The 25,166-nt window shown below is 39.6% G+C and overlaps 1 protein-coding gene and 1 long non-coding RNA gene across 5 annotated transcripts; one reads left to right on the top strand and one right to left on the bottom strand.

The window, feature by feature from the left end:
* Nucleotides 1–589: 589 nt before the first annotated feature.
* Nucleotides 590–9,654, top strand: LOC119907488. The gene is made up of 4 exons (XR_005445111.1): nucleotides 590–999; nucleotides 4,859–4,930; nucleotides 7,562–7,628; nucleotides 9,505–9,654. It is a non-coding gene; the product is annotated as an uncharacterized LOC119907488 (long non-coding RNA).
* On the bottom strand, nucleotides 5,161–25,118 carry iffo1a (intermediate filament family orphan 1a). 4 transcript variants are annotated; one of them, XM_038725246.1, is made up of 9 exons: nucleotides 22,385–25,117; nucleotides 14,350–14,410; nucleotides 13,684–13,779; nucleotides 13,043–13,195; nucleotides 12,784–12,971; nucleotides 12,578–12,695; nucleotides 10,303–10,404; nucleotides 9,482–9,612; nucleotides 5,161–8,241 (listed from the first exon to the last, which is right to left on the bottom strand). In XM_038725246.1, exons 1-9 carry the CDS (start codon nucleotides 23,356–23,358, stop codon nucleotides 8,088–8,090), a joined length of 1,977 nt encoding a protein of 658 aa, XP_038581174.1. In that variant the 5' UTR covers nucleotides 23,359–25,117; the 3' UTR covers nucleotides 5,161–8,087. The 4 variants fall into 4 exon arrangements, with proteins under 4 accessions (XP_038581174.1, XP_038581175.1, XP_038581177.1 ...); XM_038725247.1 differs by having other exon boundaries at nucleotides 8,088–8,241; nucleotides 12,784–12,968; nucleotides 22,385–25,118; XM_038725249.1 differs by having other exon boundaries at nucleotides 8,088–8,241; nucleotides 12,784–12,968; nucleotides 13,043–13,183.
* Between the last annotated feature and the right edge of the window lie 48 nt (nucleotides 25,119–25,166).

Consider the following 25,166-nt stretch of genomic DNA (forward strand, 5'->3'; position numbering starts at 1 on the left):
AAAGAGAGAGAGAGGAGAGAGAGGGAGAGAGGAGAGAGAGAGAGAGGAGAGAGAGAGAGGAGAGAGAGGGAGATATAAAGAGAGAGAGAGGAGAGAGAGGGAGATATAGAGAGAGAGAGAGAGAGAGAGAGAGATATAAAGAGAGAGAGAGAGAGACAAAAGGGGAGAGAGATCCCAGTTGAATAAATGAAGGATGACTTGTTTTATCTCTTCTCTTCTCTTGATTCCCTTTTTCTTTGAAACCAAAAAACTACAACTGAAGCAGCTGCGCAGATTAAACAAATCTCGCGTCACACTCACCCCCCCCCCCCCCTGTCCAGGTAAGCAGTAAGCTCCGCCCACACACACACACACACACACACCACACACACACACTGTCCCGGTCAGTGACTGTAATAATAACCGGTAACGGAAACAATGATTTTGTCTCTAAATTATAGGCTACTGTTCCTTTAAATAACTCTGAGAGCTGCCACGTGCACTGTATTCCGGTGAAGTTCACCTGTCCAGGTAAGCAGTAAGCTCCGCCCACACAGCAGCACCTCTCTGACTCACCGTGCAGGACGGAGTTCAGGAGGCCACAGTAGCTGCTTGATAAAACAACTTTTTCAAACCACGTGGTCATCATCAGCCGGTGACGTTTTGTGTTGGCCTTGATGATTGTTTTGTCACGTAAGGTCAAGAGTGAACCTTCGCTTTGGCCGATTAACTATTGATTATCTAAAGACTGGGTGTGAAATTAATGGTTCCCATTTATAAGTTTAGGTGTAAAGTATATTTAGGTTATGTGACCTGTGTTTCGATGTGTGTTGGGGTTAGTTAAAGGAAAAGTTTGGTTTGTTGTAAACTTGCGAGGACGTGTCATCTGACCTCTGTTGACCAAAGGGAGATAAATCAAACGCACCCCCTGTGAATCAGACACAGGTGTGTTAATCGCTCTCCTCCTCGTGCTCGGTTTGACCCTGACACGTGGAGTCGTGTGTTTTGACCTCATGGGAGGTGAGTTATTAATTTATTTTCTGTCTTTTATTTTGAGCTTTACTTCTGTACTAACGCTATCAAATGGTTGATCTTAAAAGCAGCTGATTGGCTGCAGGGTTTGGATCTTTGTGTTATAACTTTGCAAATAATGGATGCAGTAATGTTGCAGCTGGCAAATATGGAGCTAGTTTAAATTATTTTACATATGGCTGGGTAGCTTTTGAATTTGCCTACAGGGATCAATAAAGTTTTATTTTAATCTGTAATAATACTCATAATTTATTTGCTTATTTATTTAGTTTAAAATAATCAGAATCTGCAAAGTCAACATCTCTGAAACAAGGTCGACAATAACTAAATATCATAACCTTCCTTAAACGTTGTTTTTTGGACACTCAGTAGATTTGTATAAAAGAATTGGGTTGAGTTTATGGTGGCATTGAAATTAAATATTTATATTTAGAAAGTGGTGGAAGATTTTATGTAAACAGCTTGTTGTAGTCGCTTTTTCTCAACATTGTTTTTGACTTTTCTTCCAATTTACTGAATTTTATTGTAGTTCTTTGTTTTCTAGCTCTTTAGTCGGATTCCCGTGTTGCTGTAACATGCAAGTTGTTACTTTGTGAGATTATTAAAATCTCAAATCGTATCGTAATTTATTTTATTTTTTTTAAGTTTTTCAAGTTGGAATCAAAATACTACTAAGTAGGTAAAAGTTCAAAGTATTAGCAGCAAAATGTTCTTAAAATATCAAAAGTAGTCATTCTGCAGAAAGGCTCCTTTTCAGAATGTTAAATTATTGGATTATTATTAATGATGCATTAAAGTGTCTGAAGCTCTTTCAAGTGCTGAATCTGGGGAAGGTGGAACAATGTTTAGCTATTTTATATACAGTGAAATGTAGTGGAACAAAATACAGGTACCTCAAAATTGGACGAAGTACTTGGTGTGTGTGACATGATGAAAGATGCATACATGCACACGCACACACCATAACAATTGTCCACCATGCTTTATAGGCACCATATAGGCCTGCGTGAAATGAGGAAAATCTGCGATGTGCGACATTGTTCACAGCGGATAAGACACATGCTTTTGGTGTGAGAGACCCGGGTTCAGTTCCTCATCGTGACATTACCACCAATGTGTCCCTGAGCAAGACACTTAACCCCTAGTTGCTCCAGAGGCGTGCGACCTTTGACATATATGGCAATTGTAAGCTTTGGATAAAAGAGTCAGCTAAATGTAATGTAGTATTGTGATAAATAAACAGATATTGAATTGTGCATATTAGCAGCCTGGTTGTCTTTAACTTTAGAACAGGATTAGAATTGAATTGAAAGTCACTATATAAACTCAGTAATATCTCACTGGAAAACAAATCTAAAATTCCAGTTAAATAAATCATATTCCCGACATCAGAATACTGAGTGAAGTTTAGAAAGATGGAAAAACTCGGACATCAATCCGTATCAGTCCTTCCTCCTGTCCTCTGTCTTCCTTCCTGCTGCTGTCGGCAGGTAAAGTTACCTGGTACACAGAGTAGCAGCTGTTTGTCTCAGTCAGCAGCTAAGTTTTACAACAGTGTGCCAGATTTTAAGGTGTGTGTGGAAAACTAAAACACTTACAGACAGGCAGCTTTCATTGTAGCAATTTGCTGTTAGCTGGGCTAGCGTGCTGTGCTTGTGTAAAACACAGCAGCAGATTAAAATATCACTTTGTTTCCATGTTTATGCTTGTTGAACAGGTGTATTGATAAAGTACTAGCTTCTTACTCACAAAGGTTTTATTGCACGTACTTACAGTAGAGCAGAGGCTGCACCCTGATAATAAATACTATGGTCTGTCGCCCCGGGGCTCGTTTAATATTGGTGCCCATCCCCAAATAAAATTACTTTACTTATTCATTGCGTTTCAGGTTGTTCGTGTTCTGCTAGGTGTTTTTGTACACCACCTTAGTATTTAGATTATTTACTAATAGTAGCAATACTACACTATAAAAATAATCAGTAATAAGTGCTGATCTTAAATTTGGCTTTAAGTAAAAGTACAGAAACATCATCAGCAACAAAATCTACTTTAAAAATATCAAGAGTAAAAGTACTCCTTTTGGAGCAGAATGGCGTCTGTCGTTATTTGGTCATTAATATTAATGCATTAACATGTAAGTAGGATTTCAATGTTAATTTATAAACTGATGAAATATTGTGTGTAAAAATTCTGACAATGAGTAACTTAAGCTATCCGATAAATGTAACAGTTAAAAGTACAGTATTTCCCTCTGATGTGTGTTGGAATAGAAGTATAATGTATATGCAAATTGTAAAAGTACAGCCCTTGAGTTAAAGTACTTAGTTGGTTCACGAGTATCTGGTGTTGGTGTTCACTTAAACACACAGCAGAGTATTTGTTGGTCGGTCTCCGTGCAAACGCAGCCTGCTGTGGTTTTGTGAGCGCTCAGTGTTTAATGTGCTGAAGCAGCGCGGCTGTTTCCCTTCAGCAGCTCTTATTTCTTCTGCTGTTTCGGTGTTTGTTCCTCTTCATTGATTTACCGTGAAGTTGTTTGTTTGGCTGCTTTGGAACATCTGTTTTCCCGCTCAGCCAATAAAACAGCCTGAACAGGAGGCACTTAATATTAAATCATTAAAGGAACAAGATGACTGACCTGAAACTAATGAGACGGATCAAAGCTGCTGAAATACAGCCTAGTAAAAGTAATCTGATCAATAAATAACTGTATTGCTTTTAAACTTACTATTTCAATCTGTAATTAGTATTTCTATTCTTTAGTAGCAGTACTAGTATTCGATAACTTTAAGTAGAAATACTGAAGTATTATCATTAAAATGTACTTAAAAGTAATGTACTCTTAATGCCCAGTGGCCCATTTCAGACTGTTATTTACTACTGATAAATTACTACATCTTAATGTTTGTATTCAATTATCACACAAATAACTAAACTAGTAGTGGTGGAAGAAGTACTCAAAAGTCACATAAGTAAAATAACAATACCACTGTGTAGAAAGACTCATAAAAGTCCTGCATTCTAGTATTTACTTAAGTAAAACTACAGAGGGATTAGCAACAAAATATACTTAAAGTACTGCATGTCAAAAATTGGATTATAATTTATTTACCTCGATACTTATATACATTTTTAATGCAGACTCAGGTGATTCAGCAGTGTACGTTTGCTGCTTCTACTAAAGGATCTAAGTACTTCACCCCATATGCATATCTGATTTTCATACACTGTAAAATGTTAATCTGCAAAGTTACTGTCAAATATTGTGCAGTTAATGTACAAAATTCCACTTCAAAATGTAGGGAAGTGTAAATATAAAGCAACCAATCCAGTGGAAATATAGCAAGAACAAATGTTAACGCCACTGTCAATAACAAACTCTCACAACAGAGACTCTTTGAATGTGTTTTATTCTGTGCAGCTTTTCATTTTGCTTCATAGATTGATCAAACATACAGCTCTGCACACAGTGACTGGGGGGGAAAAAACCCCATTAAAGACCTCATGAAAACAAATGACTTGTTTTATACACGTGAAGTGATGGAGAATTCAATCCAGGCTCATAAAATCAGCCCGAACATCTGCACCTACACAGCCACAGAGAGCTCAGAAACGGTGACTACAATCTGGTTGTTACAAGGAGAACGGCCTTCCTCAGGGTCCATGTTGGCACGACACTCTCCTGGTGACTGAGCCTCCAGCTGACTTATTTGGCTCCTGCTGTCTGTTTTCCGTCCTTATTTCCTGTTTAATCAGCTTCCATCTCAGCCACAGTTTCTATTTCATGAGGTCTTTAACTATTTTTTTTACCCTCTCACACTTCATATATATTTCTGTTTTCTCTCCACAGACACTATTTACATTCTGATAATATAGATCTCAACAGTTCCGTTAAAGCGGCTTCTTCACACAGTTCGATGAGGTGAGTGATGTGTGTGTATTTTGCTTTTTGTACACTTGCAGTAGCTTTGTTTTGTTTCTCCTTGACATTAAAAGGAACAATGTGGTTATTTTCAATTTTAGCCCGTTTCTTCTCTGAGCACTACGGACTATTTGTAAAAAGTGTAAAATAAGAGTTTAGCATTTTCAGGTGTTTCAGTCAGGCTTTGATGCATGTAGAAAAGTGCTCAGTGAAGAAGACAACTACAGGACTAAAACTAAAAAGGTTCCTTTTAATGAGTCTGTTTTCTGTGATGAACATGGCAGGTTATTGACTAAGCAGACATTCATTTTATTTAAAGATGTGTTCTACCACAGAGTAAAAATCTTTCTGCTTAAACACATCTCTTGCAAAATGGCTTCTTTCCCCAAATATGTACATCCACATGAAACAGGAAACTAAAAAAAGGTAAATTCACTTTAACAACTTCTTATCATTGCTGCAGTTGTATTTGCTCTGACACAGCAACAGAAAAACAACCTTTAACTGCTATAATACTACGAAGATGTTCAACTCCACTGATAGCAATGCTAAAACTAAAAGAATGATGTAATTAAAATGTTAAATTGCTTTGATCTCAGCTAAATTTACATCGTAAGAACACAAACCTCAGCATTAAAGCATTATATACAGCCTTGTTATGTACATTAGATACAATATTTAGCCTTTACAAACTGTACATTTTTAAGGACAAATATTTCTTAAAATAGGTTTTCACTTTTGTAAAAGGAAAAAAGCAAAATGCCCATAACTGTCTGTTTTTGCCACCTGTTTCTCAAAATCAGACAAACAAATCTGTTGTTTCTACAGGAGAAATGTGTCAAGAGTAATGATTTCATAATCCATCAATTTCCATTAGCAGTGATTAACAAGGATGTTGGCTTGTGATTGTTGGCATTAAAATATGAAACCTTCCCTTTCTTTCCCTAAAGGGGAAAAAAATATATATAAATAAAAATCTACTTCAGCTGCGAGATTCTTCAAATTTTCTAAACTAAACTCAGATTTTCTCCCGCTCATTTTAGCAAACAAAGACTTAAATCATAAGTTGATCTTTTGTGGAAGTAAACTGAGGATCTCTGGCAATTTTTAACTTGGAGCTAGAAAAATATTAGTAATTATTTTACTTGACATTGTATAGAAAATAATCCTTAATTACAGCCCTGTATCCTTCCTTTCGTACAGGTCTAATTTTTACAAGCTCTCGTTGTCTCACATCTCAGGCTTTGCATTTACTTAAAGAAAATGACAATCCCACTTTTGCTAACTTTTCTTCCTATCACACAAGCTAGTTACTGTAGATGTATCCAATATGACATTAACACGGACAGTGTGGTCAGGTCAGGCTGTAGGATTTTAAAAATCCACAACACTAATACCTGCAACCCCAGTGCAACCCCAGTGCAACCCCAAGACACCAAAATAAAACCACCCCTACATTCTCATAGTTTATTTATTCAGTTATTTCTCCCAGTTTTACGTGTGTTTGTCTCGTTACTCCTTAAAATGAAGCCATATATATATGAGTGACCGCTCATCACAGGCTGCAGGCGTCTGAGCTGTCAGCAGTGAGTGATTTAAGCCTCAGGATATTTAGTTTGATTAAGCTGTAGAGACCTGACGAGGAATAACTCGAGAGCTAAGCAACAATAAATTAAACAAAAACTATTTCCTGGTCGAGAAACTTCTTTCTTATCTAGTCAGTCATTTTGTAGAGTTTTCCAAAGCTCCAAATTGAGAATTCGGAGAATTTAGTTTAAGGATTTTACCTCTATAGATTCATCATAATCACCTTTTAAAAAAAACCCAGTGTGTAAGTAGTAACTGTAGAACAAACAGCTCCATAGTTGTTAAAATCACAGATTTCCAGAGATCATATTGAGAATGTGATGGAAACAGCCTGTGTTTAAAATATTCTTAGTTCATTTTTATCAAGTTTGGTTAATTAATAATTAGAGCTACAATGGGTAATCAAATAGATTCATCTGTCAGGGTTTTTTTTAGAGCTTAAGTGTAAATATGTTCTGGTTTCTTTACTCATTTTAACAGTAAAGTAAATATCTTGTGGACAAACAATACATTCTAGGATGTCTTCTTGGGCTTTGGGAAACATCGATGGACATTTCACTATTTAACATTTTATAGACTAAACAACTAATCAATTAATCAAAAATAATCAATTAAAATAATCATTAGTTGCAGCCCTATTAATTATGCATTTCCTTTTTTAGTACTGTGGCAAGAAAAAAAAAAAAATTAAACCCTTTTTTAAAGATGGATTTTCAAGTCAGCCCTCTTGACTAACTTGTAACTCTTGTGCCAATTCAGTGTTTTAAAATCACAGAAGGTTTCGTATTTCTCGAGTGTTGGACACCAGTTTAAGGCAAGTTGGGCTTTAATAGATATTTTATCCAATAGTTACTGTATCTACAGTATAACCTCAGAAAATTTGTGTAATTCATATTTTACAAATAATGACATAAAAACAAGAATTTCATTATAAATATAAGTGCAGTAAATTAAACTGTTCCTACATTTGATCACTGTTAACCACTTCATTTAACAGTTATGTGCAAATAATTTCTTTGTGCATTACTGCCTCTCTGTTCACAGATCTGAACCTGCAGCTGAAGGCATTGTTACTGAAATTGTGCAAATAATTGGCTCCTGCACTAAACAGGTCAGTGTGCAAAACAAAATGTGTCCTTTTCATCTCACAGGAAAACAGAACCAGTGAATGCCTTTTAAAAAGTGCCATTTTGTTCTGTTTGACCTTCACTGCGCCGCAGTTACAGCAGATTACCACAGGAGGGCAGCAGTGACACATCAAGAAGAATTATTGCTTTTTTTCATGAATCTTAAATCTTTCACAAACAGCTTTGAAAATGTATAATTTTCTATATAAGCCTTGCAAGCAAATGATGGTTTCATAATGTCGTTGGTGTAACTTTTCTGTCACCAGATTTAAGTCAACCTTTTGCTCTAATTCACCTGCTGACATGTTGGCTGAGTTTGTGACCAGTAAAAAAGCAGATGTAAAAGAATAGACATTTTACATCTGCTGGTTTTAAAGTAATTTCTACCATAGGTCAACAAAAACCACAGACACGACTTTAGATACGAGTACCAGCAGCGTGTGTTAGGGTTTCCTCCAGGTCAGAGGAGGGATGGCGGCGTTGGCGTCGCAGTAAGAATCGCTGATCTCAGAGTCGGCAGGGAGAGCGGGCTTTTTCCTCTCCTTCTCCTCGCTGTCAGAGTCGTCCACAGTCGGTGTGATGAGGGAGGTGGACTTCCTGTAGAGGGAGGAAAAAGATTAATGTTGCCATTCCGTCTTCTGCTCAAACTCTATCGATTCAGACATTTTGCACTCTCTCTATTTTGGCCTCCTTGCAGTGATTTTGTGGGCTTGACGTTTTATTTTAAAAAGCAGACACTTTGTGCCTCTTATGTACTCTCATTACACATTAGTGTCTAAGATCTATTTTTTAAAACATTCTCACTGTATGGTTTGTTCAGTAGCTTTTCTGGAGGTTTCAATTCAGATTTGTGGGTGTCGCTCCGTCTCAAAGGTCAACAATTAAATATTAACTTTTACACATATGAATTATAAAAATTATCAAAAAGCTAAATCCTTCTGCTGAGGAAGACTCCCATAAATCTTCTAACCATCTGGATAAAAAAAGCATACTGCATGATAAAATACTTTTAACCTGTTCACTGTTTCCTAATCCAAAAAAACATGATCACCAGACTAAAAGTTATTTGTCTGTATGTGGTGTTACTTTTATATTTTGCTTTTGCTCTGCAAAATGAGCAGGGAGATCCAGCGGTTTCAGATTTATTTATATATATTTAAATCATGTAGGGGACAGAACATTTTGGAAATAAGTGTTAAACACTTTTTTGGAGACTTACTTTTCAGAAAAACAGATTCTTAGCTCTGACCCAAACGTAATGATAACACAACATATGTATTATTACATTGAGGATGTGATTGAGTGGCGTGTCTCCTGGTACTGTGTTTTCCATGTATTGTACTTACCTCTTTGTTTTGGACCTGTACAACAAACTGCTTTTGAAAAGTGCAATATATACACTTGCAGACTAGTTTATTATTAGGTACACCTGGCTGAAAACTACTGCAGTCTAATACACAGATCCTGCAATAAATCCAAACTGATTATTTAATTTATTTACTGGTTATTTCAACTTTAAAGTTATTTTGATGGCTGTAGTTTGTGGTGCTGTTGAAATGTCTATTTAGTCCAGCTCATTGATGTTAAAGGCAGAAGGTGGAGAAAATATTAAAGACACTTGTCTATACAATGAAATATAGTTCAACAGCAGCACAAACAGCAGCCTCCAAAATGACCACACAGTTGAAGCAACACCTCTAAAACATTAAATCCTTCATGAATGTAGAATTTATTGCAGGGCTGATGGATTATATTGCTTCAGTATTGGCTCAACCCTCCAACTAGGGGTAATTTCTGGTGGCTGACTTCAGTTTATTTGCATTGACGTGTGTCTTACCGATCTCCACTCTGTGTAATAAGTCTCCTGCAGGTCTCCATCTGGACGTCCAGCCCTCTTTTCATCGAACACATCTCCATATATTCGTGCAGGTGACGGTTCATGTCACTCTTAGCTGTAGCCAGTTCCAACTGACAAGCACAAAAAAATAAATAAAATATATATAAAACCCACTCACAAATCCATTAACACTAAAATCTCTAATGCTGCTATAGAGTGAAGTGTGAGAAGTTATTTTGGCATCCCTGGTTTCTACTTTCTCCATATTGTAGCAACAAAAGTTTTGACACTGTTCCAGTAACGACCAACTATAGCTACAACACATACTTTGTGCTTATTTGCATATAGATTGTTGTAAAACCACTGTGTGATGCCAATTTTTCTTTAGATTTTCTCAAGACTTGTATGTTTTTATATTTGATCGTGAACCACTGTGTGAGGGCTCTTTTCTTTACTTGTTTATATTTTACACTGATTGTAAAGAGTTTTGTTACCTGTGTTGAAAAGAGCTATTCAAATAAAGCTATTATTATAATAAATTCCTCATGAGAACCAGTTTTTTGACCCTTTATGGGGTTGCCTTTGGTGTGAGAGACCCGGGTTCAAGTCCCCACCATGACATCAATGTGTCTCTGAGCCTCTGAGCAAGACACTTAACCCCTTGTTGCTCCAGAGGCGTGCCACTGACATATATAGCATATATAGCAATTTTAAGTCGCTTTGGATAAAAGCGTCCGCTAAATGTAAATTCATGGGTCGGGAGTCTACGAACATGTTTGTCCACATAACTTAATAAATACCATACAGAAAAACAGACTCGCCTCTATCTGGTCGATTGTTTCCTGGTATTCCTTCTCTCTGGTTTTGAACAGAGACTCCGTGTCTTTAATCACCTCCTCGATGGACTCCTCCTGCTGCAGCAGCTGGATACAGGGAGTGTATGTGGGGGGGAAACAAAGAGACAGAAGAAGAATAAAACGCCTATATAGCTGATTTCAGTTGTAGCTATCTTCAGTCATCAATATCTATTCAGGGAGGGGGCTGCTGTGAGGGTAAAAATGTGGCGTGAAGCTTATTGTGAACATGGCCGTCGCCAATAAAGCAGCTGAATTCTTGTCACAGCTGGAACTAGAGGCTTTTTTCCCCCCCTTCATAAATGACAATAAATTGCTGACTTTCTGACATTTATCATTTACTAAAACTGGATAGAAGCTTGCAGTACACTTAAAAATAAAGAAAGCACAGTTTGTCCACAAGAGAAGACAAAATAAAGTTTAAACTGAGTTCACCCTGGGTGTGTAAAGGTCATTTAACCTGTTTTGGTTCCAGCTCTTTACTAAGCATGTTGTGAGCCTCTCTGGCTTATTTAGTTAAAAACAGATTACAGGTCACCAGGATAGACTCGAGCGGTCCGCGTCATCACACTGAACTCAAAAACAAACACATCAAGCTGCTGCAGTTAAACAGCCTAAAAACAGCTCATCCACCTGGTCAAGTAAGTGGGACAAAGTAAAACCGTCCCCGACAGGAAACACCGGTGGCTTCCCCGACGGTGGGAGAATAGATCTGTACGCAGCTGGATGGGGGACACTGTAAGCTGCATTAGGTGCTACTGATGACTGCTGCAGTCTGGGTGAGTTTATTCAGTCAGTGCCTCTTTATTATACAGAGCACACATTTTAAAGGCTTAGACGTCTCACTATTTGTTTTAAAAAAAATGTATATTGTCCCTTCTACTATTTTATATTGCAGTTTTTAACGAACACGACAGAATATATATATATGCAATTTTTAAAGCTTTTACCTTCTCTGAAGAATAACACTAGTTAGTAGATCCCACAGGGTTACGGCACCGAAGGCAGCCAAAAGCTACTATATGTGGCTGACAAGGGGGCACATGAATCAAAAAGTCTTAAACTGTATGGGCTACAATGAGGGTCAATAATATTTCGGGCTTCAAAGCCTGGAAATCACCCTTTGTAAACCTGAAAAAACTGGTTTGTGAATGTGTAGAAATGATTTGTAGTTGTAAAATGTAAATTAAAAGTATCTTTGTGCACTAGTTTTGTTGGGCTTCTGTAAATAACATCACAGTACGGTCTAGACCTGCTCTTTTATGAAAAGCGCTGTGAGATAACTCTTGTTGTGATTTGGCGCTATATAAATAAAATTGAATTGAATAGTTTTATTTTGAACACTCATTTTGCAGAAGTTCAGGAAGGGTAACATAAAACTACAGGCTGTTATTTCTGAACATTAACTCAAAATTTGATGGTTTTTTTTGTTCTAAAAGTCATGAAGTAGATACACAGCAGTCTGTCTGGTTTGTTAAATCAGATTACGTTATAAAAGTCAGCTACAGAATGCAACGCTAAGCAAAAAAATGAAAAGACTAGCAGCATCTAGTGCTGAAAAAATTGAGCAACTGATTTATGACTCAACAATAAGGTAATCAACATCATTTACTTTGAAATATATTTACTTTTATTTAATCTATGGATTTTGGACTTGGCAAAAGGCGGAACACGTAGAAGAGCGGCACCCGGACCGAACGCGGCGCGCACACAACAGAGGCCGATAAAAGTCCGCCACCCCCGCCATGCAACGCCAGCCAAACCGGCAACGAGGCAAAATCAAGTAGCCCAGCTGCATGTCAACCCACCCACCCGTCAAGGGCTGAGAACACCAGGCACACGCCCAGAACAAACCCAGAGGACTTTTGATCGGATATAAAAGACGTTTGTTCATCTTTTTATGTACTGATAATGAAAAACGCTTCGGTAGCTGGCTGCCCTATTTGTAACTGAAAATTACTTAATGTAAGTGTATTAGTCTGTCATTCTCCAGTCAATTCCTAAAGATATTTTAAGGATAATCAATGCATACAGGATTCACCTAAGCTCAATTTAGGCCAATAACAATGAGTTGTTAGGGGTTTTATTTTCTTGATTTTTAATAACTTTGAAAACAATTATCTAGCTTTGAGTAGAAGTAATTGCCAAAAAATGTCTATTTATTCCATTTGAATTGAAATCTGTAACACTGTCTGTGAAAGGGTCTGAAAACTGTCAAAAGCTCATGTGTGTGTGTGCACACCTCTCCCTGCGTTTCCACTCCCAGTGGGTATCCAGGAAAATCCTCCCAGAGGAGAAGAGTCTCCTCGGTTTCCTCCCAGGCCAGACTGTCACAGTCATCCTCAAACTCACACTCCCTCCTGCAAAACACACCAACACTCACACTTTAGACACGCCAACTACATGGTTTAACATCAGTGTTTTAACACTACTGGCCAAAACACCTACAGTTGATTCAGCATCCTCTGCATCTGCTCGTTGATCTGATTGGCCGACGTGCTGCACGACTCCTCGTCTTTAGCCCCGCCTCCCTCGCTCTCAGACATGCTCAGTTCTTCTCCGTCCCCACCCTTCGCTGATTGTCCGCTCTGTTTTCTAGCCCGGCCACTCAGAGTGGAGGGGGGCGTGGCCACCTGCTGGAGGGAGGCAAGTTTATTTAAAGTGAAGGAGCATGCTCTGTTGTGGACATTCATCACCACAAACATACCTGGAACATCTGAATCATGTCCTCACAGTTCCTCTGCTGGGCGACGTCACAGAGGCGGGCGGTGATGTCGATACGGCGGCAGATATCCATGTCCACCTTCATGGCTTTCTCCTGGATCTTACTGTCCAGATCTGACAAGTTCTGATAGGGAGACTGGAAGGATTAGTTATGTTTACCACCATGACTCATAAGCAAGATGTCAAGCAATTTCTAACCATGGAGAACAGCGGTGAACCTGGTCACACACACCTTTCTTCTACATCCCAAAGACACAGCAAGCAGTCTGCCAGCACACCCTGAATTATCTCTAATGAGAGCTTGTAAAATAAGATTTGATTCTGTGGAATCCAAATTCTTCAAAATTTCTGAATCTTTCAGTCAGCTTGACATTTTCCCAACTTAAATTTTTCTTATTAATAACCCATACGTTTGAAGCAAATCTCAAAGTGCTACACGAAAAAAAGCATCAATAAAAAAAAACAGATAAAAAGCATAAAAACAAAGTTGGTCATAAAGCAACAACCTGCAAGGTTAATTAAAAGTTACAGGTTCTGCTAATAAAAAACAAAACAAAACTCTCAGTAGGGTTGAGATGCTTTCAGATGGTCAGGAAGAAACTAAACAGCTCAGAGCAGACTTACGTTACTGACAAGTCCTTTAAAGAGAACAAGTTCAGCCTTCAGCTGCTTCACCCTCAGAGCCAGCTCATCCTGACACACCTCGCTCTCCTGCAGGTCCTGAAAACACACACACACACACACACACACAGAAGTTATGACCTAATGTAAAGATTAAAAAAGAACTAATTATAAATAAGACTGTGGTTCCTGTAAATGTGCAGTTGGTTTTACCATCAGGGGGTTCATAAATTTAAACCTCAAGATAACGTACTTTTCTGTCTAAACTGAAAGAACACTGAAGGTGCAGCTATAAATCAGATACTTTTTATATTTGATTAAATCAAGTAATATTTAGTAAGATGTAAAGGACTTCTTAAAAACACAACTTTCTTTACATAGAATTTGATGCATTTCAAAATAAAGCAGACTTTTTCCATAAAGCTTGTTGCTTCCTGTCACAAACAGAACAGAGTTTTCCATCCAGTGGATCATTTATGTTAAAAAAATAAATAAAAATACAAGAACTGAGATGCATTCAGAAGAACTAGAGAAGAAGAGTTAACTTCTGTAGTTGGGAAAAATGTGGCTACAATTAAAAGCTGCCAAATGAGTAAATGTAAAAAGCTGATTGCATCTTAAGGAACACAATATCTGATTTGTAATGAAGCATTTTAAATGTCACTTTACGTCCTCCAGTTCAGCCATCTTTTCCTGCAGGTCCATCCTGGCTGTGTACTCTTCCTCCCATCTACAAATCACACAAGTAGTAGTAAGTAGAACATTCTTCAGATAAATAATCATTCTGCAGCATGACAATAGACTTTTATCATACAGCCTGCTTCAAAAGCTTTAACAACCTGCCCACCGTAACACTGGTGGTTTTAACACACGTGTCAGTGAATATGAGGCTTGTAGAAAATTACATACAATAATTTGGTTGTTACAATCTAAGCAGACAAAGACATGTGAAAGTCTGGCCTCATAGGAATTGAACGTGGCCTAATTTTCTTGTCAGACGAGAAGAGCTTCAGCCTGTGATAATTCCAGCTTCCTGATCCTCCTCTCTGCAGCTTTAAGGCAAACCCACCGTGTTCACCTGACTGACCTACACTGTGCAGCATCAGGGTTCCTCCTGCAATCACTAGCATTACTCAGCAAGTGTTACATAAAGAGACACCATCCAGTGTGCATGTAAAGCATGAAGAGCACGCTGCAACAATCAGTCACTATGGAGAGAAGACAGAAATAACAGAAAGCATGAAGAGACAGAGGCTGAGATGCAATGCGGTTCTGCGAGTGTTCTGAAGTGATGCGTCTATTGTAATGCGATACATCCCCGGCCTGATAGCAATATTAAAAAGAAACACATGCACAATGACAGAGACAAAAGATTCCACTTTCATCTTTAAGCCACATAAGCAGTGTGGCACGAGGGCTGGCAATAGGTCATTTGATCGGTAACTCCACCATTTATGTCCAGAGTAAAGTATCTTGACAACAGCTTAAGGGACTGCAGTGACATTTGGTTCATATATTTCAGATCTAGGGAGACTGAATCCCTATAAATTTGGTGTAAAGATGAACTTTTCCCTGGGTATCTGATTATACCTATTCAATACCAGTGATCTCCTGATCCCTCTTTAAAACTTCACTGCTAATCACCTCATTTCTGTCAGTCTCTGCAATAAAAAAACATTGATGCATTAGCATGCTACACTTACAAAGCATGGTAGTATGCCAACTTTACAATTCAAAAGTACATCTAATTCTAAATCCAGAGCCATTAATATGGAGTTGGTCGCCCCCTTTGCAGCTACAACAGCTTCAGCTCTTCTGGGAAGGCCTGTTACAAGAGTCTGTCTGTGGGAATATTTGCCCGTTCACCCAGAGGAGCATTTGTGAGGTCAGAAACTGCTGTTAAGACAAGAGGGCATAGCTCGCATCATAGTTTATCCCAAAGGTGTTCGATAGGGTCAGGGCTCTGTGCGGGACAGTCAAGTTCTTCAACACCAAACTGGGAAAAAACATTTCTTATTGAAACATCGTCATATTGAAACATGAAAAGGCCAAACTATTGTCTAAAATTATATGCTGTAGCATTAAGATTTTCCTTAACAAAGACCAGACTGCCAAAAGTATGTTGACAGGGATGTCCCAGTACTTCTGTCCATATAGTTTACATATGAAATGCCACTAAACTGTTTCATCTTATGCTGCACTAGTGCAGAGGATCTAAGAATAGCAAAGTTGACACTATATTTGATCTAATTGTTTTCTGCTGCTTCTTCTACTTGTTCAAAATCAATGAATGCACTCTCTTAAAAACAATCACCAAATGATCTCAGCTGATCTGGCTTCTTTCCGGGTTTGTAGCCTTTTTTGTCCTTCACACGCTGCTCAGCTGAGCTGCTGTAGCACCAAAATGATGACGACGACGACATGTCTCTGGTGGATGACCTCAGATCAAATTACCTCCTTGTCAACAGGGATAATTTCCAATTTGAGTGTTGTATGTACAAGTCACATTTTTGCTGTTTATACTGATAAACATCCAATGTGTGTCCCATTTAAGGGGGATAAAAATCATAAACTGGAGACAAAGAAACGCAGACATGAAGATACCTAAACAGAGACAGCAGAGAAGAGGCTGGCAGTGACGGAGCTGATGTCCTTGATGCTCTGATCTGTTTGTCAGTCTCAACACGTGGCTCTGCAGTGAGACTGCTGGGTGTCATTATGTCTGAATAAACAGAAGCTGCTTAATCTGTATAACTGATGATGGCAAAATTACTGGATGGTGCCAGTAATAAAAGTAAATTCTCAAAGCCATTGTGTTTTATGTGAGATTTTTATCATCACTAGAAGGAGACCAAGCTGTAGCACTGCACTCCTGAGGTGTGACATCAACAAATTAGGACGTCATGGAGGGGATGACGTAAATTAAAACTGCCCTCTTTAGAAAAAACTGCTGCAGTTTTCTTCTCTGCTCACAAAGTGATCGTTTTACTTGAATCACAAAAAGGTTTCCATTTCTAATAACAAGTGCTGTAATGGATGAGGGTTCGTCTTAGAATATGGACAGTGAACACTAGATTATTTCTTCAGAAAGGACAATGAACGAAATGCTGAATAAGAGACTGCATTGAATTACAGAGGCTAGTGGGACAGAGGCTAGCTGCTAGGTGAAGTTATGACTTTTGCTCTCTAATAATTTTAAGACTAAATCTTGTTATGTTTGGATAAATAATAGGTGTATTTATTGAAATTTGGACAGGGCCAGGCTTGCCGTTTCACCCTGTTGCCACTAGGATTTGGTATCAAGAACTGATTTCAACTGATATCGGGCTCCGTGTATTAACTAGGATTAATAAAGATTCAACCAAGGGACAAGAAAGTAGTTCTGTTTTCTTTCCTTGGCCATGGTGGACTGCAGCAAACACTCAAACATATAGCTTAGCTTCACAAAAAAAAAAAGAAAAAGACAATAACACAGCAAAATGCACCTGCAGTAAGGATAATCTGTGCAAGGGAGGAAGCAGCCCCAACATGACGAAGCATTTACCTCAACACAGCGTGAATCTGAAGGATCGCACAGTGTTCAATGTGTGGCGCTCTCCCAGCTACAATGACGCCCCTGATACAGCTAACGCTAACAGTAGCAATGTCTCATGCTCAGATACAAAACACAGGTGAGCTCACATTCAGCCTTTATACTGAAGGGAAACGAATGATGTCTCCAAATGATTCTAATATATTTTTTACTTAGAGATGAGTCCCCAAAGACGTCCCTCTAGTACAGAGACGCCTTTCACTTTAGCCACGAAGGGGAAGATGAGCGAGGAGGAAGTGGATGAAGGTCACTGAGTGGCGACCAGAACAGAAATTCCATAAGAACAAAATTCGATTACTAGAATCAGAATCGATATAACTGAAATGACCCGACCCTAGTTGCCACTCTTTATGCTAAGATGGGATAAGCGCCTCCTGGCTCTAGCTTTGTAGATTTGAGCTTATCAAGGTGACTTTGGGGTTAACCCTGGGTTTTCAGTACCACGAGACGGTGGTTCACTTCTTATACCGGGGTAGATCGCCATGGTAACTTATGCTGAACGGCTAATCTGCTCCGAAGCAGGTTATGTTCCAGATAAGAGATCAACTCTATAAAAACCTCTCACCTCTCTTGGAAAATGACATCGCCATCTGAAGGAAATCCCACAGACTGATTTATACAGGCTGCTTTTATGTTTGCTGCAGTGATGTGGAGAAACTTTTGTAGGCTATAGCGATATCTTTTGAAAAGCCTATTGTACAGGTTTTTACAGCAGACCTACTAACTGCTTTGAAATGCGTTTCATTATTATTATTATTTTTTTTACTATTATTTATTTTATTTTTATTTTCACAGCCGTTAAAATAAATGGGTTTCATTTTTCTTATGTGAGGCTGAATATTATGAGAAGTTTGGTAGGGATATTGAAATACATTTTAATATGAACGTATGCTATTTATTTTAGGTTAGTAGCTATCTTATAGGCTGTCACAGAGCCTGGTCATGTTCAGCCCCACCTTTTGTGATGTGGGCGCAGGTAATGAGGTGAGAGTTTTCAGCAGCCAAAATGTTGAGATTCAGTCTTTCAACCACTATTTAAGCACATTTTATGGCATGAATTGATTTGTTTCATTGCTTTATAAAGTTAATTTAGAACAATGTTTGGAACACTTTTGAGTGTGTTAAATTAATCTAATTTTTAAAGTGACGAGAAGTTCTTTGAAGAGAACAACCACTTATTCAGTGCCCCGAGTCTTTTAATGTGTAACACACAGGCCGAGCTGAAAGAATAAGGCTGATATTTTCATACAGCTCATAAGAACACATCAAATCCACACATTATTATAGGCTACGCCTGTTCATTTAGGCATTCACACCGTCAGCCGTGCTACTGAGACCATGTCATATTTCTGTAGTGTTACAGTTTGCTCTTCATTTGGAAAATGACGCTCTGATGCCAGTGGACTTGCGATAGGCCATGTGCTGCTAATACAGCCTCTTTTATGTGAACACGCTCACGGCTGGATTGGGAAAGTTGTTACCGAGTTGATAACCAGCTTTGTGGTACCGCTTATCCTGATCACAATTGTTAGGGTTAGTGAAGCTAGATAACGAAAAGAGATCCTGGATATGTTGAACTCGCTTTGTGGTACAGGCCCCTGGGTGGCCTCTTTGTATCTACATACAAGGTGATGTAAAAAGTTCCTGATGTAAAAAGTTCCTTTCTACTTTCATCTCTCTCACTCTATTCCCCTCCAACACACACACACAAACACACACACACACAAACACACACACAAACAATATGACTCACTGCAACCTCACAGTGCATCTGTTATGAGGTGATATTGGTAAGGTGAGACGGTTGACATTTGTGAGTGAGCATTTAAGCCTCTAGAGGCAATGCTAGTTTGTGTATAAACACTAAAGGGCCAAAAGTATTTGGACACACATTGGGTCTAGTTTGGGCTACACTTTAGTTCCAGTGAAGGAAATCTTCATGCAATAGCATACTATGATATTTTAGACATTTTCAAACATTTTTGGTTTGTCCCTTTCATGTTAAAAAGGACAATTACCCGAAAACATCTGATGCTCTGGTGTCTGAATGGGAGCAAATCCCTGTGCATGTTCAACAATCTCAATGTAATGTTTGTCCATGTAGTGCATATGCTTTGGCAACATCTTTGCTGGTTAAAACAACATGACAATAACGCTTCATGGAGCTCAATAGAATTAAAGAGAGCAAGAGAGAAAGAAATCCAAAGAGGGTTTGCTGGAGCTGTGCGGTTTGGGGATGAAGACGTTAATGGTGATGTCAGCGCCTGCCTGACGCTGCAGAGGTTCACATGGGACAGAAGGGGGGGGGGCAGAGATGGATGAGGAGTCAACAGGGACAGCAGCTGAACGTTTAACAGAAAACAGAGAGACAGAAGTAGACAAGAAAGGGGAAGGAGGGAGAGAGGATAAAACTTATAGCTGGAGAGGGAGAAATGTGAGGAGAGATATGTACATTCGCAGAGAGAGAGAGAGATAAAAAGAGAGACACTGAGAGGGAGGCAGAGGGTAAAATCAAGATAAAATGGAGAGGGGAGACAGCGAGGAGAGATGGCAGACTGGGTGACATCACTGTTGGCGGTCACAGGCCAGTGCTGCATTGCAGGTACCAGGACAAAACCCAGCTGGGAGAGGAGGAGGAGGGAGACCAAGAATTAAAGAGGGGAAAGATGGGAGACAGCTGTGTGAGGCAGATCATGAAAGAGAAAAACATCATGTTCACACATGTTCCCCAGGATCTTTTCTCCAGACACATGCTCCCTTCAGACAGGGACAAATTAAAGCACTACTCCTTTAACCTTACTGGAGGACAGTCTTTCAGAGTTCTGACGTGGAAGCAGCCGCTGGTTTCCTCCATTGCAAATTTCCATTTTAAAGTTTTCTTTTAATGATCTTTATTATTCCTCAACATAGAAACACGGCCCTACCTATAAGCAAGGAAATTGGGGTCATGTCCTCAGTATATCTGATCAGTTAACTGGGTAAATAAAACCTAGAGCATATTAGGTTTCTGGTCAAAATTGTCTGAAGGCGGTGATGGGTGTCCTCAGCATTTCATTTAAACTGCTCAATGTTTTTGATTAGGTTTGTATGAAATGTAATCTTTAACTTCAGCTCACCATAGCACAGCACGGCACAGAATAAAGCTCTCTGATTGGATGTTTCTTACTGAAATGCACCAAAGGAGTTGTTGCTGATTTTTTCCACAACTTGTACCTTTGAAATCTTCAGAAACTTGTTGTTTAATCTATTTACCGATTAGTCAATCAGGAGAGTTGTCTTTGATATTTACTTATGGAAACCTGGACACCCCAAATCAACCTCCAAATTTAGGCCCTTTGGTGACCTCATGGTGTGAAAGAAAAACTACAACGGAGTGCAAAACACAAGCACATCGCTCTTGTCGAGGTGATGAGTCCAACAATTGTACAGTGATTTCAGCTTCCTAAAGACTAAAGAAAAAATGCTAACTTTGAAAAAGCTTAACTACATTACATCTAGAAAAAGTATGTTTCAAGCCCAGACTGGCTCATTATCAGGCGCAGAGGTATAAGAAACAGAAAGGAACTCTCTACAGTGTTGCAAGTCAGTGAAATAAGACCTACAAGCATTAAAATCATTAAAAATGCTATTGATGTCTCATCCCTCCTAACTTCCCATCACATGAAACTGCTCGTCTCTACTTAACTGAGGTACCTTTGTTTTGCATTTATGAATAATTGTTCCTCAATGAAATTGTAGGAAATATCTAAACCTTTTCCATCTCAAGCTCACTTGCAATTGCTTTCAAAACATGTAAAACTGCAGCACTTAAATTGAACACACAGGTCAAAGTGTGAGTTGCTGTCATTCATACTGGTTCTGAAATCGATGTGACTGAAAGGTTTATCCTGCAGTGGCATCCTGCCTCAGCAGGCTCAAGCAGAAAGTAGTGAGGTCAGTATTACTTAGCATAAAAAAACAGCAGGGCGAGAGTATGTTTTAATGTGTGTCAGTGTGAAACAGAAGCTGCATGTTGAGCAAAATTCTTGACAGACAAAACAGATGTCCTCCACTAATTCCTTAACATTTTAAATGCATTTCAACATATGCTCTGAAGACAGACTACAATAAATCTTCAGGTTGATTTAGTGAATTAAATACCAAATAAAATCCAGGTAGTTCTCACAAACAACATAGATGCAAAAAGGAATGCACTTCCAGTTCTTTATGACATTAAGCTCTTGTTTCTAGAGTTTGAATGTACTTTCTAAGTCGCTTTGGACAAAATCATCTACCAAATGAACATCATGTAAAAGCAATCCTGCTCAATGATCTACAACGCTTGTCCTCAATGACCCGATACAACCAGAGGCATTAAAGCGATCGCTACCTCGGCATTAAGTGCTGGGCAAAATCCTTGTGGGGTGACAAATTCAAATAGCTCAGCCCTACTGAATATAATGTTTCAGCTTTTCAGAGAGATCAATGAGTAAAACCTTCAGTGCCAAAATAACAGATGCAGAACCAAACCCAAAGCCTGGTAGTGCCTTGAGCTCTTAACAATTCACTTTCCCTGGCAAAGTGGCAAATCCCACTACTACCAAGCACTGCCTACTAAACTGGCAACTGAGTCTGTTAAATAGTTTTTTAGGCTACGTATCCATCTTGTGTGTGTTTTTGTGCGACACTGTGGGATCAACATCTTACCTTACAGATGAACATGTTAGTATTCATTTAGTCAATAAAGTTAAACCTCCCTTAACTTTTTCTTCAAATGCACTGCTATTAAGAATGATGTATTATTTATCTTGTATTAAAAAGAGTTCAGCATCACTTGTATGTTGTTTGTTTAGCAGACTGGTACTTCTTAGTCTAACAATAATTATAATAATAATAATTATAATAATAATAATAATTCATTCCCAGAAGAGGAACTGGGTTGGCCTCAACATATTCTTCATAATGCTTTACAAGCCCCAGTCTTACATTTGTGCTTGGTCACCCAAATCGATACAAGTACCTCAAAGTATCAGAGATCAGCCACCTGAACGCCACAATATCTGTGATGACACAAACTTTCCAGCCATGACAACATTTGAAACTCTGATGAAAGTGGAGGTAAACAACCCTCACCTTCTCTTGTACTCGTCTCTTTCTCGCTTCACTTTGGCCAGCACGTTGTACAGGGCCCTGATCTCAGGTGTGATGGTGTCGATCTGGACCCCGACGCCGTCCGGGTGAGTCCAGGAGACCCCGGGGCCCGTGACGCACGACTCCCTCCCGGTACCAAACCTACGGGTGTGGTTGAAGGACCAGATCGTCCCGGGGAGGAATCGCGGGGGAGGAGGGGGGGTGTTGTTGGTGTTCGTACCGGCGTTGGAGGCGTATTTCTCGTTGATGTTTGTGATGGGTTTGGACGGGTCGGTGGGACTCAGTGCCGGGCTGGAGAACCCGGATGTGGTGAGGTTGGAGTTTGAATCCGTAATCGGGTTGAAGTTGTTCCCCAGCAGGTATTTGTTGTCAAAAAGTGGGGGAGGGTTCAGTGTTGGTGAGAGGAGGCCGCCGGGCAGGTAGGCAGAGTTGTTGACGTTGTGGAGAGGGATGAGGCCCGGTCTGGCTGGGATAGGCCCAATAAATCCAGTCTGGACCCCCATCTCTTTGGTCAGGGGCTTCTTGTGTCCATCCCCTCCGCAGTTTTCCTCAAGAGCCTGCTGTAGCTGCTTCTCCAACACCTTGTTCCTGCGCTCCAGCTCGTGCACTTTGGCCAAAAAGCAGCGGAAGCGCAGGTTCAGGGTCTTAAGGACGCTGATGTTGGATCCCAGGTCGTTGCGCAGCGCCATGGCCGCCGGTGGCACGCGGTGCAGGGGGCTGCTCAGGTGCAGGTAGGCGAGGCCCGACGGCGGCAGGGCGCCCAGGTCCAGCCCGGACAACCCATCAGGCCCGAACCCGCCGTGGTCCCCAAAGAAGTAGCCAGGCTCCGGGATGGCGGAGTCGGTCTGGCCCGTCATCTGGTGGTGGTGGTGCTGCTGCGGGGCCAGGAAGCCGTTCTCCCCCAGGACCGGATTCATGCTCGAATAGGAAAATCTGAAGTGCTCGAAATCCGGCATGAACCCAGACTTCTATATAGTCAACTCGCCAAGTAATTTCGTCTAAAATCTGATTACTGTCCAGAACCGTTATCAGGCCCAGCAGCCTCGTTTGAGTCCTTCTCTTTATTTCGCCCGATGCTCACCTTTATGCAGGGGGCTGTTGGCTACAGTCCGATAATGCAGTTCAAAAGGATGCTTTATAGGCCTGAAATCGCAGCAAAATAACTCCCAAAACACTTTAACAGCTAACTTAACTTAAAAAATATATACTTCAACAAGGTGCCTCTAAACTCGCAGACACACAGCTGGTCCCAGGAGCAAAATTAGATTACTGAGTTTACCTTTACGCAGGATTATTTTGTAGTCTAGATCACAGTGGCGACGCGCACTTTCATAAAATGTTTATTCTAAGCCTTAGAATAAAGCTCTAAGGAGATATTTTGTCGCTTTAATGAAAATGTAAGCACCGTACCTGGCAGTCAGAGGAGGAAACAGTAGCTTTGGCACCAGATGATGATGTAAAATCAGTCCTAGCAGAGAGTCGAGCAGCAGTGCAGTAGAACTCAGGAATAAACATGTGAATGACTGCGGCTTTCAGATGCCGTAATGACCGTAATAGAGCACCACCGCCTGAGCTACCGTAGTGACCGGAATAGAGGAGCACCTGTGCTAAAGCCGCCCAAATAGGGACATTTAACACTTTCTGAATTCATTCTAAATAGGCTAATGTTACGTAATCGAAAGTGTTTTAAAGAAGTGTGTAGTGCAACTTTCAAAAAATAAGCTAAATGTTCCTTCTTTCCAGGCAGTTTCATACTCACAATTGTTGACACAGCTTAGCTATCCTGCGTATGGCTAGCGTTAGCTAACTTCTTGCCTCCTACAGCTGGATTAATACCTTAATAACCACATGCACATACTTCCATATTACTCTGCTGTAACTTCAAGAGTTGTTTACTTGGCCTGTTGGTCAAAATTTGTTAGCTAGCCTTCTAAGACTTGTGAACTGGATGTCAGACTTACTTAATGTTAGCTAACTTTGCCCAGTTCCTAACTGTTTACCCTGAAAACACTTCACTGACAGTTTCTGCAGGTCAGATGGCGAAAGGGCCTAGTGAACCTGTCTTATTTATAAACTTAGTACTGTTTGTGAACCACATATTGTCTTTGTTTCCTGTTGTATTTTAAACAACTATCACAGATAAAAACTGGCTCCACTGCACCTCCCTGTTCTGTGTGTCAGGCTAAAAGTTGCAACAGCCTGATTTTTATTTGGCATTTCTCCCAGAAACTAATTTCATACACTGCAGCAAACTCAGTGACACATGTCTGGGCAGGACCATAGCAGAACAGCTTTAAGATTCTGGCTGAAAAAAATGTTTTGGCTATTAATTTTATACAGGTGACAAATTAAAAAGACACCTTTCTAGTGAGCTCTGGAACTGGACACCTAAACTGAACCCAGCCATCATTAATATTTAGTTACACCTGTGGCAAAACCTATGTTGAAATGTTTGTAATACAACATGAACCACCCATAAAATTCTAGTTTGGACCCTTAAATTGTTTGCTGTATGACAGACATTTAGCAAACCAGACAGTGTGGGAAACATTTGCTAGACACCAACTATAATGTATTATCTTGTCAGATGACAAGATTTGGGTGACGTGATGAGTAAAACACAAATTGGATTGAGTCTCAAGACAGTTTGACAAGGCATGAGACCATCATGGGCAATTGTTAAGAGGGTAGGATCATTGAGATTCTCATGAGTGACATGTCTCTCCAAACTACACCTATTTACACTGTCCTACCTTTCTCTCTG

Source organism: Micropterus salmoides, unplaced genomic scaffold (genome assembly GCF_014851395.1).
Source record: "Micropterus salmoides isolate LMB-PRFRI ecotype aquatic unplaced genomic scaffold, ASM1485139v1 Ms_hic_scaffold_17, whole genome shotgun sequence".
Taxonomy (NCBI): Eukaryota; Metazoa; Chordata; class Actinopteri; order Centrarchiformes; family Centrarchidae; genus Micropterus; species Micropterus salmoides.